Genomic DNA, 14199 nt, shown 5'->3' with positions numbered 1-14199 from the left:
GTCTTTAATGCAATTTTTATGAACAATTGATTTTGTCAATTATGGGTACAGTGTATATTTTGCAATAGTCAAAACTTTACTGCTAGAAAAATGCATTTCATTGTACATTTTTAAACAAATGAGCATACTTGCATTTCAGTTGTATGGTGTATATTTACTGTAACAAAAGAATATAAGGCTCCAGTCTGAATTTTTCAGTTCAAGTTACTTCATCCACTGAATAATCTGCACTCTGAAGTAATTTGGGTGTCTGAGTGTAAAATGCACTTGGTGACACAGGGCAAACGCATCCTCCCCAGGACCGGATCCCTATCTGTTCGGGGGGGGGGGGAAAGCAGCATCCCCAGGACCGGACCCCTATCTGTTCGGGGGGGGGGGGGAAAGCAGCATCCCCAGGACCGAAACCCATCTGTTCGGGGGGGGGGGGGGGGGGTGTTAATGGCTGTCCTGGTGGTACACCACTCCCACCTGCCGACGAGCCTCATCTTCCAGCTCAACCAGTAGGAGAGACTCTGCGTGTGACATGCCTGGGCTCTCCTTCATCCCTACAGGAAGAGGAACGGGACATGTCAAATATCATTTGGCCATTGTAGTACCTTACTGGAACATTAATCATCTACATTGGAGGGTTTTCAATGTTTTTCAGTCCAAATATGAAATGAACACTCCTAGATGATCCATAGATTTGTTTGTTATAAATCTTTTCGATTATATTGGACTCACCAATGTGTATTTTCAGACAATCATTTTAACCCCTAGAATAGGGACGCTAGGGTTCAAGTAGTTAGTGGAGCCCCCTGTTAAAGACTGATCTACATGAATGGTGTTGCAGTGAGTCGGCTAAGCAGATCTTCAGACACTTACTGCCCCAGAAACTAGCTGTAACTGGTTGGCGATACTGCAGTATCTAATGTCCAATGAACAGACTAAGCCTTGGGGACGATTGCCATAGCCAGGCATCAGGCTGCTAAACAGGCACTGTGCCATGTCAGTGTCACATGCTCCATTACACAGGCACTATCACTTTATGTACTGTATACACAACTGTACACTACATTCACACATATTTTGTGTGTGTGAGAGAGATAGCTGGGTAGTTTGTACAAAAAAACAAGCAGTGGGCAACAGACATGATGGCACTGCTCTTTTACACCTGTAAAACTTGGAATGTGATAAATTAAGTGTCCTGATGCCACCTTGTGGTGACTGTACTGTGTTGCAGATTGTGCTTTTTGATTGAATTTATTAACAGATTGGACAATTACAGTACATTTCAAGCACAACTCAATACAAAACTTAACTGTGGACGACACCATAAAGTATTACACTTGTTTACAATAGGGCCCACCATGTTCAATTTATCATAATTAGAGACGTACAAATATACTCTTCTATAGAGCTAAAAACAGGAAATCATTGGGGGAAAAAGGTGGGGGATTCAGGTTTTACAGGGGCCAGTTTCGAATACATAGCAACTTATAATATTCATCTATGCAGCCGACTTGGCTAATTAAATGCCTTAACACTTAACCCTCTGGGTATTCATATGGGGATCAAATGCATTTATTCATCTGATTACTGCTATATTAATAGAACAAATTTACTACATAATACTACTACTATAGGCCACTGCTGAATTTATATATGCCGACTGATATTGTTGGGATGTACAGCCAGGGTCATGCCCAAAGTATTTCAGTAGAACAAACTTGGCGTGCCCAAGCTCTTTAAAGATTACACAGTACCTTTGAGCAGACACTGTCGAACCTCCTCAGCCTCGTAACGCATCCCAGTGCTGTTAGTGAAGTTGATCGGCAGATAGGGCTCTGGTAATGGGTACGCTGTCTCCTTCCCGTTCACTACTAGTGACGTAGGGCACCACATGTGGGCAGGGATCTGCACAAAGTAAGTGATTTGTTTTATTGTGTGTATTCTGCCTGTTGCACATTGTTACGTATCTCTTATCTTTGTTCGGGTACATGCCTGTTACATGATGATTCTAAAGGCTGTTCACAACAAACACTATACAGAAACTATGAGGATATCGTTTCACAAGAGTTGTGTTGTGGTGGGCTGAAACCTGCTGTGACCTACCCTGATGGTGCCCTTTGTACCAGCGATGATGGCATCATTGGGCATCTCCATGGCAACAGAGCAGGTAAACACTGCCATCCTGTTCCCGGAAAACTTCAGAGTGACAACCATGCCCTCGTCCACTCCTAAAGTGGCATACACACATACAGTAAGACCCACAGTTAAAACAGAGTTCCACACAGCTGGACACATACAATACCGTAACATACAACTCTCAGTGCTACATTCGGACAGTTTAAAGTCTTATTGTCTCACACTACCCCACATGGACTGAGAAACGCAACCCAACATATTGTTACATATTGTAACCTCTTAATGCACCGTGAAAACAAGAGGTTAAACCTGTATTATATGCAACCATGTTGTTGTCCACAAATTTCATTCCAACAATGATATGGCCGTTGTTGGAATAACAGGTTTGTTCATATGCTTGTAAATGTCCTTTCATTTTCACTCAGTGCTCTGTGTGTGCTGTGACTGTGGCCAAGATTATTTGTGGACTGTATTTTTCTTTTATTATTTTGTGTCGTGAGAGTGACGGACTAGAACAGAAAATAAATATTGTGATGAACTGCACTGAAGGTGCGGACACCGGTTTGTTGAGCACACGGCTAAAACAATAATTCCCGTCAACTAGGGCTTTCACTTCTAGTGATTTTTACTAGCTGACTAGTTGCCTAGCCCTAGTTTACTAGTCGACTAGTTGTTTAACTACCTATTATGTTAAAAATATATAATAATAATAATAATAATTGTACATTGGTGACTATAATCTAGCATTCTAGCTGATCTTTTTTTTTTCTTATCAACTAGTCAAATAGTACCAGCAAGGTCAACTAGTGGATTTACTAGTCAACTAGTTGAATAGTCGACTAGTTGCTTCAAGCCCTACCGTCAACCCCTAGTAGCATTACAGTAAAGGACTTTGTCACTTGCTGGCCCCTTTATATATTTACCTGTGTCCAAGCAACATCCAGTGGCTTGGATGCACTCTGGCTTCTCGCCATTGTAAACCATACATATGAACTGCAGGCAATAGACGCCGATGTCCAGCAGAGCCCCGCCGCCCAGTTCCTTCTCCACGGCCCTGGGCACGTGCATGAGGGGAACCGCAAAGTCTGCCCTCACCATCTTCACCTCGCCCATCTCCCTCTGGGCCAACAGCCTCTTGATCTCTAGAGAGGCTGGGAAGAACCGCGTCCACACCGCCTGGAGTTCAGGAGAGAGAGACAAACAGAGACTGAGGTACTGTCACAATTATTACATAATCGTCCAATTGCAATTATTTGAGATAATCGCAATTATGTCAAAAAAATCACACACAAGTGAAGGGTGCTGTTATCAACAACATCATCTCTTTCTGGCCAATCACAATATGCGTCCTCACTTTTCCGTCTTCACTTTTGTCTTCAATGTTTGTGTTTTCACAAACGGAAAGTCGGAAAGCTGGGCATAGGAGGGGCTAGTGCCCCTCAAAAAGCAGAAATAGCAGATCTACAAGCTTAAAACCCATCACTTCGTGACGCGTTGTAAGCTTGTAGATCAGCTATAGTCTAGGTGCTCTTTTATGCAGGAGTAGAAGTTAAAATTGCCCAAAACATCTTTGAAAGTAAAATATCCCTTTAAGCGTAATTTATACTACATCATACAACAGTGTTTCTTGCCGTCAAGAGCTGATCTTCATGTGATGTGTTTGTGACGCCGCCGTAAAACAGATTATAAATTAGACTTGACATGGCACGGGCAAGCTGGTTTATCACTCACTCCAACAATGCTAATATAAAAACACAATAACTACAACCAAACTTAAAAGAACTGTGTAAAATGCTAATTTAATCTGATTAAATTTTACCGCAATTATACTACAGCATGCATGTTGGTTATGTTTTAATTTATGTCATGTTAATGTTTAGCATTAACAGTGACAACATATATTATTTGTACTATTGTTTAGTACTATTAAGCTAACACTTGCAACACAACTTGCATTTTGTCTGCAGACTAATACTCAAGCCAAAATGATAATAATATGAACATGACAGGACTTTAGTTGGCGCTCCACATACCTCCATCAGAAAGACGTCGTTCATCTTGGCACAGGCCACCATATCCTTTACCTCTGTGGAGTTCATTGCCAGGGGTTTCTCACACAGTACGTTCTTCTTGGCATTCATAAAGAGCAGGCTCACACTCCGATGGTATGGATGGATGACTGCCACATACACCACGTCTACAGTACACACAAAGTACCAAGTTACAACAACACAATCTTATTGAAGCAAATGTATCCTGATGGTAATGCTACTAGCTCCCTCCGAGGTGAGGTTCCAAATGGGGCTACAAACTCTTGACAAGCATTCTGATATTACCAAAGCATTACATACAGAATGATACAAAATAATGTATATTCAGAAACAAGACTAGGAAAAACATAAGCAAAATGGAGAGATGACAAAAAAGCTCTGTCTGGCTACAGTAAAAGCACAGCCTGTCCTTTCTGGGCAGCGAGGTTTGTATATGCCGGCCTTTCTTGATGGCCAGGCTGTGCTCACTGAGTCTGTACAATGTTATCAGTCGCCATGCTCAAATATTCTGCCACTGTGTATTGTCTATTTAGGGCCAGATACAGTAGCAATTAAGTTGACTTTGTTGTTTTTTTGTTTCAATAGTTTTCGTAATTTTGTTTGTTGATTAATAATTTGATTGGGTCGGATTTGTTGGGGAATGATGTCACTGTCCTGGTTATTGTTAGCCTGGCATTTCCTATGGAAGATTCATCTGGTTTCCAGTCTAGGTGATTGAAATAAAAGCACTTGAGCAGCAATATTCTGCCTTGAGAGATTACTTGAGCAGTAATGGATAGCCTACCTACTTATTTGAGAGCCAAATCAGCCAATTAAGAATATTTTACAAATGTATACATTGTGAATTGTCTGGATATTATCATCTGATCATCTCCCATTTGCCACCACCCTGAAGCTTTTCAAAAACAAATGGTTGACAGTTGACAGACACTGTCATTTGACCTATGTCTGGATCTCTGCTCATCTCTTCATAGCTGCCATAGGCTCGTGGGATGCTGTGCTTCTTTGCAAAGTCCTGCGCATCCTGGAGCTTGCGAGCTGACACAGCCACGATCTGTAGTAAGATGCAATTCCACTTGTCATTCATTAAGTCTAGTAAAGTGAATTATCCTCCAGAGTAGGATGATCAAATCCAGATTGTTATCTAAACTACTGTCCATAAACCGTACCGAAAGTTTGACCTTAAATGCACGGATACACTTTGTTGAACAAGTAAAAGTACTTACTTCTATTATAGAAGTGTAGCCAGCCTAAACAAGACGTATTATTTATTTATTTGTATGGCAGTAAATTGCTTCTGTGGCTGTAGGGGTTTAATCTAGATCAATATTAAGTAAAAGAAGAACAATCGTGCATTTACTTATTGTATTAACTACAGTCCATCGCGAATGGCGGAAGCATTTTAGTTGCTGACACAGGTCTGCGCGCAGCAGCTAGCTATAATCGAATCAATGCGAAATGAAAATGTTGCACTGAATGCACACATTAAGTGACAATACTGTACCTGATGGTCCTCGGGAGGGAGTGTTTTCAAGGCCACTGTAAAATCATGACTGATTTTTCCGGCACTACAGATTCCCCACCGGGTTGCTGCCATGTTGGTGCTGGAGTTCCTGACTGTAGTGTACAAAGTGTAGTTTATACTGCCTTTCACAGACCACATGCCGGCTGTTGTTGACATTTTCTACCACAAGGTGGAGACAAACCATAGGTTTTGATGAAGTACGCGTGACGTTGCAATGATGCCCTATATTCAGTTAAATAATCTAGGAATAACTTTATTATTATAACAAATCTAATTTTAAGAACTTGTTGGCACAGCAATCATATAGCTCACCAGTAAAAGTCAGTGGTGGAAAGTAACTAAAAGTACATTTACTGTAGCCTACTGTACTGTAAGTGCAATTTTACTTAAGTATTTCCAATAGGCCTACTTTTACTTACCTACTTTACTCCACTACATCTCAGAGGCAAATATTGTACTTTTACTCCATTTATTTGAAAACTTTAGTTACTAGTTACTTTGTGGATTTTGATTATTAGCCAATACGTACAAAACATACATTAACCACATCAACCCTATATACATTCCGGCCATTTGAAAATAGCCGATCTACAAGCTAACATAAGTGACACATTGTGTCGTGAGCTTCTATTTCGAAAAGAGATTAAAAAAAACAAAAAAGAAAACTTCAAATGGGATATTCTTCATAATGAGTATGTTTACTGTACTTTTACTCAAGTGCATTTAGACTTTTACACACAGGATTGCTATATTGCAGTATTGATACTTTTATGTAAAATGTGAGTACTTTTTCCACCACTGGTAGAAGTAGTATAGTTTTCATGAAAATAATCTAGGCTGCTTAACAGTAGGCCTACCTTTTGGAACAATATAAGACACTTTGTTATTGTTCCAAAAGGTACAATGGTACAGTACCATGCTCTTTCTGGTTATTGATGTTGCTGCTCGTAGCATTCCGGTGTAGAACGCATCCACAGACCTCTTTAGAACAGGCTTCTGTGTCCAGCATTCACAGCCATATATTATAGGAAAACATAGTCTACGGTCACACAGACACTGAGCTTTATGTGGGTGGAGGTTGTTAACTTAATTTTTGTTAACTTTTGTCAAATATCAGCTCAGCTGAAATAATCTACATTGTCCAACAGGTTTTTAGGGGGTTCTGGTGCCTGTTACCTTTCGCCATGGATTGAGCACAAACTTTTGAGCAGAACTTGTTTAGTTCAGTGTATTTGATCACCTCAATGTCACTATAGGTAAGCGATGGCATGGCAGCTATCAGCTATGGAGGACAGTTTGCCTCCTTGTGACATGTTTAATGGTCCTCTGGCCATTCTGCCAACGAGGTTTCTGGGTTGAAGGAAGTCACTGGGTGAACATGGATATCCTGGTCAAAGCTCTACACTCGAAGGGACACTCCATTACAGTGGTGAGGACAAAGCTGGTACATCAAAGAGGAATCCACCTATTATGACTCAATCACTGTGCCAGTGGCTGAAGCATTCAATGAGGACTTTGTGAACTCAATTGTTGACAAACTACTGGATATAGAAAGAGGCAAAAGCTGCATTGAATCTTTTTTATTTGGAAATGATGGCACTCGATTTCCTCACAAGTGTTCCCAGGATGATTTGTGAAATGACTCGAAACATGTTCGAAAACACATATTTGATGAATGACATTAAGGAGAGAAACTATGATTTAGTTCTTACTGACCCAGCATGGGGGGGGGTTCATTGGTTCATTATTTAAAACTTCCTCTAGTCTACAATGTGCGATGGGTAACCAGTGGGGAGACATCATATCATTGCACCCTCACCTTTATCTTATATCCCAATGAATATGTCAGGATTATCAGACAAAATTAATTTTGTACAAAGAGTTAAAAACATGCTTTTATATTTTCTAAATCAAGCTGAAAATATATTTTTAGTCAATCCAGTATATTAGGCTTTTTGCGACGAGTTCTTTGGACCAGAAGTCAAATTCACTGAGTTGATGCAGGGGGCAGACCTGTGGCTTATGAGAGTTGACTTTGTGTTTGAGTTCCCTCGCCCCACCATGCCTAACGTTATCTATATGGGAGGATTCCAGTGCAAACCTGCTCAACCTCTTCCTCCAGACCTGGAGGAGTTTGTCCAGAGCTCTGGGGAACATGGAGTCGTCATCATGTATCTGGGGACCTTTATCAGTGGACTGCCCACTGACATAACGGATGAGATAGCTGCCGCATTTGCCAAACTACCTCAGAAAGTCATCTGGAGGCATAAAGGGGACAGGCCTGCTACTCTGGGGAACAACACATTACTGCTTGACTGGATGCCACAAAACGATCTTCTGGGACACCCAAAGATAAAGCTACTGTATTTGTGGCCCATGGCGGTACGAACGGGGGTTCAAGAGGCCATCTATCACGGAGTGCCTGTTGTGGGTCTCCGCTGTTTTTTGACCAATACGACAACCTGCTGCGTCTCAAAGAGAGAGGAGGCGCGATTGTTCTCTCGATGGCCACAGTGGACAAAGATAACAACTTCCTGGAGGCAATACAGGAGGTCCTCCATGAGCCCTCCTACAGGATGAACATGCAGAGGCTCTCTAGGCTACACAGAGACAAGCCAATGGAGCCACTGGACAGCGCCATCTTCTGGATAGAGTTTGTTATGAGACACAAAGGTAACAGACAAAACTTTTGTTTGTTTTATACGCAAAAACCTTAAAATAAGAAATTCTGGAATAATGAGTATTATATGGTTGATATGACATTGTATGAAAACCCTGGGCATTTCATTTAAATAAATAATTTGTTCATTGCAAAAACTGTAATTACAGGCAGACAGTTAATACTGTAATTGAAAATGTTTATTCTTTTGGCTGGGTATAGGCTTGATATGAATGGCAAACACTGTACATTACTATGAGCATTGTCTCACTGATCTGATCATCTTAACCACATCAGTCGAAAAAGTATATAGGGTTTACGTGGTTAAAACTCTCTTGGAAAATGATTTCAGTTTTAATCAAGAGCACAAAATGGTAGTCATGATTCAAACTATAGGTAAAAAATATAATATTCATAGACTATGACTATGATAGACTATAATATTCATTTTTCAGCATGCACACATAAGTTCAGTGGTAATTAACAGTAGTGGAAAGTAAGTACATTTACTCAAATGCTGTACTTTTTAGGTACTTTTACGTTACTGTAGAATTTCCAATTTTCTATACTTTTATGTCTACTCCAATACATCTCAGAGGCTTTGTACTTTTACTACACTACAATTATTTGAAAACATTAGTTTCTAGTTACTTTGTAGATTTTGATTATTATTACAAAGTACAAACATAATACATAATACATAGTACATACTATCATCTACACAAGCACGCAACACGTTGTGATTCAATGTATTGTGTGCTTTTAGATAATGAGTACTGTAAGAGCCATTTGAGCCTCCATATTGTTTCTAGGTTTCATTGTCAATTTGCCAATCAAGGTTGCCATAGTTACAGGGAGAGAGGGTATTTAACCCTGGACCTAATCAGTCTCGCAGGTGTTGCCAGTGGCAGAGGTAAACCAGTGTTTGAGTGTGAACATGTTCTGTATCCTGTGCGTTTGACAGTTTATGTTTATTTATTTTGTATTTAGAACAAAAGTATAGGACTTTGGACTATAATAAATATAATTTAATATGAACTCAGCAAACGTTTGGATTGCAATTATTTCGATCACACGTCTGAACTTCCTCGGCAACCAGGGACTTGGGCTCTACAGATACTTTACTCAGTCTAAACTAATGTGAGTACTTTTTTCCACCACTGGTAGAAGTAGTAGTTTTCATGAAAATAATCTAGGCTACTTAACAGTAGGCCTATCCTACCTTTTGGAACAATAAGACACTTTGTAGGAGCCATCTTATTTGATTTGACCAAATGGCGCCCCCACTGGTTGCCTTGAGAAATGGCACCATGGTTCCCTTTAATTAAGCCACAGGCTCACAGCTGTAGGAAGAAAGACGCCAGTAGAGATACAGATTTTCAACAGCTTGCACGCAACGCACAAACAGTGCAGTTAGAGAAAGAAAGGAAAGAAAGAAAGAAAGAAAGAAAGAAAGAAAGAAAGAAAGAAAGAAAGAAAGAAAGAAAAGTAGCCTACTTTATTATTTGTTATCGAACCCTGCGCTCGTCTGTTTTTTGAGACCTTTATTTAGTTTGTCTGGAGCCTGTGCTTGTTTTTGTTTGCCCCCGTTTATTTTGAACCATACACTCACACAACGCAAACTCCTACCAATAATACCAACCTTGCAGTCATCAATCGCCATCGACAAACAACTATACAACAAGTGAGTAAACAACAACAAGACGCCCAAGTCCCAAAGTGTGAGCACATTATAGAAAGAAAGGCATATTGGCCCTACACACTTTGTTATTGTTCCAAGAGGTACAATGTAAAAGTAGATTATTTTCATGAAAACTACTACAGAAACATTATGGGGTCATAACCTGTCAAAGGCAGTGAACAGCAGCACTGATGCTCCCTGCTGACTCACAATGGCCTGTCTGTCTCAGACTCGCCACCTATTTTTGTACACTGGAATCAACATAATCTGGAGCCCTCTGAAGACATGATGAAATGTCATGTAATTCTGTGCTACACCAAAATGCTGAAAAACAGTAAACTAGCTCTGAAATTAAAGCACTAAAAAAACAAAAGATGTACTGTAATTCTGACAAACCAGGAAAGCAACTGTCATTTTCAGATTTTAACATTGGCTATTAAAAAATAGCAAATCTACAAGCTCCCATCGTGGCACTTGTACATCTGCTATTTTTTAACTTGTTAGTACAGTACCATGCTCATTCTGGTTATTAATGTTGCTGCTCGTTGCATTCCGGGGTGTAGAACGCATCCACAGACCTCTTTAGGACAGGCTTCTGTGTCCAGCATTCACAGCCATATATTATAGGAAAACATATTCTACGGTCACACAGACGCTGAGCTTTATCTGTGGGGGAGGTTGGACTTCCAAACACTGGCCATGCCATTCAGACGAGCCCTCCATGCAAGTGCTTTCCTTACTTTCTGTGTAATTGATACATGAGCCCAGCAGGTATTTGAAGTCACCTCTAACAGTAACAGGAGGCAGGTGTGTGGTCCAGAATGATGTTATATAGGTGATGATCACCTCAGTGTTCCTGGCGTTTAGGCATGCACTGCAACGGGTAGACAATCCTTTGCAGGTGGTCGCTAGGCAGAGTTAAAGAGTCAAGAGTTTAGACCAGGACCAAGACGAGAGTTTACTTGATGCTAGCTGCCTGGAAGGACCCAACAGAGAACTCGTTCTAGTCCTAATTAGAACGTGCTTGGACATACTGTAGGGTTCTGTGGTGCTTGACTGGAAACCACCAGAACCCTCTAAAAACCTGTTGTCAGGTGACAGTTGAACAGGCTAAGACTCATTTGGAAACTTCACAGTAGGCCTAGGCTTACGGTAAAATACACTGTTTTGGACAGAAGATCTTTCTTTTTATAAATACATTGTCTTTACAGATCGACCTGTTACAGTCTTTTTTTTGACCATCCTTCTGGTTTACCGTTAGAGTGTGGTTTAAGGCCTGGGGCTCTGGCCTTTAACACTGAGCAAAGTTTTGCTGACTCATCTTTGGTGGCAGTAGGGCTGAAAGACAGTTGAAAATATACCTGAGTGGCCATGGCGAGTGTCAACATAGATATAGATATAGATATAGAGTATAAATTTGGCACAATTTGTAACGTGAACTTTTTTGATAGACAAGGGAAACACAATCATAGGTTTAATGGTTGAGGCCTTGATTCATACAATTGAACTTTAATTACTAAAACACTATGACTTCCATATTTCATGTAATAGGCCTACTTATGTTACTACATGAGTGTTATGTTAAGAAAAGTTAACCTTTGTGACTGCTGACCACCCCATGACATATTACACACTTATAGATTGCATGCTGGCTGAAGAAAATAAAAAACTTTCACAATCACAGGGACACACACAACTTTGAACTTTGAACTTCACTAGGAAAGATTTACAACTGTTATCGCAGCGTATTGACGACAACACATTTGTTTTTGGTTTAATCGGTGGACTTTCAATATCTGTAAGTACATTTTTGTTAGCTTTTGTCAAATGTCAGCTCAGCTGAAACAATCTACATTGTCCAACAGGTTTTTAGGGGGTTCTGGTGCCTGTTACCTTTTGCCATGGATTGAGCACAAACTTGTTTAGTTCAGTGTATTTGATCCATGTCAGACTGTTCTCCTTTGCTATTACCACGTTCAGAATTATGAGAATTGTCTCAGACAATTCTTCTTGCATCTCCAAAAATAAATATCTACAGTAACAAGTAGTACATTGAATGTTGCTGATGGGCAGAAAAATGGGCATTGTCAGTGAGAATTAGTTAATTCCAATAGAAGCATATACATCAGAACATAACAGGATTGTAATCATTGGAAGCTAAATGCTATTTCAGTGCTCAGTCTAAACTAACTCCCCAACCCAAGTTGGTAATATTGCATGAACATTTTTATCTTATAGTGTCTCTGACTGTCTACTTTTGATATCACACTACACATCATTATATATTGAAACAATTTCAACCTTTTAGAGATATTACATTACATGTCTTTGCTTGAAACTATAGGTAAGCGATGGCATGGCAGCTATGGAGGACAGTTTGCCTCCGTGTGACATGTTTAATGGTCCTCTGGCCATTCTGCCAAGGAGGTAAGATTCTGGTTGTTCCGATAGAAGGAAGTCACTGGGTGAACATGGATATCCTGGTCAAAGCTCTACACTCGAAGGGACACTCCGTTACAGTGGTGAGGACAAATCAAAGCTGGTACATCAAAGAGGAATCCACCTATTATGACTCAATCACTGTGCCAGTGGCTGAAGCATTCAATGAGGACTTTGTGAACATTATTGTTGACAAACTACTGGATATAGAAAGAGGCAAAAGCTCTGCATTGAATCTTTTTTATTTGGAAATGATGGCACTCGATTTCCTCACAAGTGTTCCCAGGATGATTTGTGAAATGACTCGAAACATGTTCGAAAACACGGATTTGATGAATGACATTAAGGAGAGAAACTATGATTTAGTTCTTACTGACCCGGGATGGGGGGGTGGTACTTTGTTGGCTCATTATTTAAAGCTTCCTCTTGTCTACAATGTGCGATGGGTAACCAATGGGGAGGGACATAGGAACATTGCACCCTCACCTTTATCTTATATCCCAATGAATATGTCAGGATTATCAGACAAAATGAATTTTGTACAAAGAGTTAAAAACATGCTTTTCTATTTTCTAAATCAAGCTGAAAATATATTTTTAATCAATCCAGTATATCAGGCTTTTTGCGACGAGTTCTTTGGACCAGAAGTCAAATTCACTGAGTTGATGCAGGGGGCAGACCTGTGGCTTATGAGAGTTGACTTTGTGTTTGAGTTCCCTCGCCCCACCATGCCTAACGTTATCTATATGGGAGGATTCCAGTGCAAACCTGCTCAACCTCTTCCTCCAGACCTGGAGGAGTTTGTCCAGAGCTCTGGGGAACATGGAGTCGTCATCATGTCTCTGGGGACCTTTATCAGTGGACTGCCCACTGACATAACGGATGAGATAGCTGCCGCATTTGCCAAACTACCTCAGAAAGTCATCTGGAGGCATAAAGGGGACAGGCCTGCTACTCTGGGGAACAACACATTACTGCTTGACTGGATGCCACAAAACGATCTTCTGGGACACCCAAAGATAAAGCTATTTGTTGCCCATGGAGGTACGAACGGGGTTCAAGAGGCCATCTATCACGGAGTGCCTGTTGTGGGTCTCCCGCTGTTTTTTGACCAATATGACAACCTGCTGCGTCTCAAAGAGAGAGGAGCCGCGATTGTTCTCTCGATGGCCACAGTGGACAAAGATAACAACTTCCTGGAGGCAATACAGGAGGTCCTCCATGAGCCCTCCTACAGGATGAACATGCAGAGGCTCTCTAGGCTACACAGAGACAAGCCAATGGAGCCACTGGACAGCGCCATCTTCTGGATAGAGTTTGTTATGAGACACAAAGGTGCCGGGCACCTCCGCACAGAGTCCTACAAAATGCCCTGGTACTCGTACCACTCTCTAGATGTCATGTTGTTTTTAGTAACAGTGGTGCTGCTTGTTGTGGTTCTATTTGCTGCTCTAATCAAGTGTGTATGTGTCATGGTATGTTTCAGAAGAAAGATTAAATCTGACTAATTGAGTAGAAGTTGTTGGTAGCCATTTGAACCTTTTGACTATAACCTTAGCAAATCATTATATAGTAAAATAGAAATATTATAATTTGGTTATTATGAAATAACATATTGCTATAGTGAAATTTACACACAAACATGTAGGCTAATGTAATCAACAGACAACTTGTTTGTTTTATACACATGTGCAAAAACCTTAAAATATGAAATTCT

General features: G+C 40.5%; 2 protein-coding genes and 1 pseudogene across 4 annotated transcripts; 2 read left to right on the top strand and 1 right to left on the bottom strand.

The window, feature by feature from the left end:
- Positions 1-6: 6 nt before the first annotated feature.
- dhdh.2 (dihydrodiol dehydrogenase, tandem duplicate 2) lies at positions 7-5803 on the bottom strand. Of its 2 annotated transcripts, none has more exons than XM_080769308.1 (8): positions 5683-5803; positions 5121-5232; positions 4161-4324; positions 3051-3303; positions 2095-2219; positions 1739-1896; positions 406-537; positions 7-309 (listed from the first exon to the last, which is right to left on the bottom strand). In XM_080769308.1, exons 1-8 carry the CDS (start codon positions 5773-5775, stop codon positions 210-212), a joined length of 1137 nt encoding a protein of 378 aa, XP_080625434.1. In that variant the 5' UTR covers positions 5776-5803; the 3' UTR covers positions 7-209. The 2 variants fall into 2 exon arrangements, with proteins under 2 accessions (XP_080625434.1, XP_080625435.1); XM_080769309.1 differs by having other exon boundaries at positions 252-309; positions 406-545; positions 1746-1896.
- A 1898-nt stretch (positions 5804-7701) lies between these two features.
- LOC308319546 (UDP-glucuronosyltransferase 2A1-like) lies at positions 7702-10930 on the top strand (annotated as a pseudogene). The gene is made up of 2 exons: positions 7702-8376; positions 10911-10930. The product of its transcript is annotated as a UDP-glucuronosyltransferase 2A1-like (transcript).
- Positions 10931-12463: 1533 nt separating this feature from the next.
- Positions 12464-13990, top strand: LOC308319535 (UDP-glucuronosyltransferase 2A3-like; the record flags this gene model as incomplete). Its single annotated transcript, XM_080769640.1, has 1 exon — positions 12464-13990. The coding sequence occupies exon 1, from the start codon at positions 12515-12517 to the stop codon at positions 13988-13990; it is 1476 nt and encodes a 491-aa protein (XP_080625766.1). The 5' UTR covers positions 12464-12514.
- Positions 13991-14199: the final 209 nt, after the last annotated feature.

The sequence above is a fragment of the Protomyctophum bolini genome (assembly GCF_963924005.1).
Source record: "Protomyctophum bolini genome assembly, chromosome: 1".
NCBI classification, from domain to species: Eukaryota; Metazoa; Chordata; class Actinopteri; order Myctophiformes; family Myctophidae; genus Protomyctophum; species Protomyctophum bolini.
The sequence above is the reverse complement of the archived record's forward strand: the minus strand, read 5'-3'. Positions and strand labels throughout refer to the sequence as shown.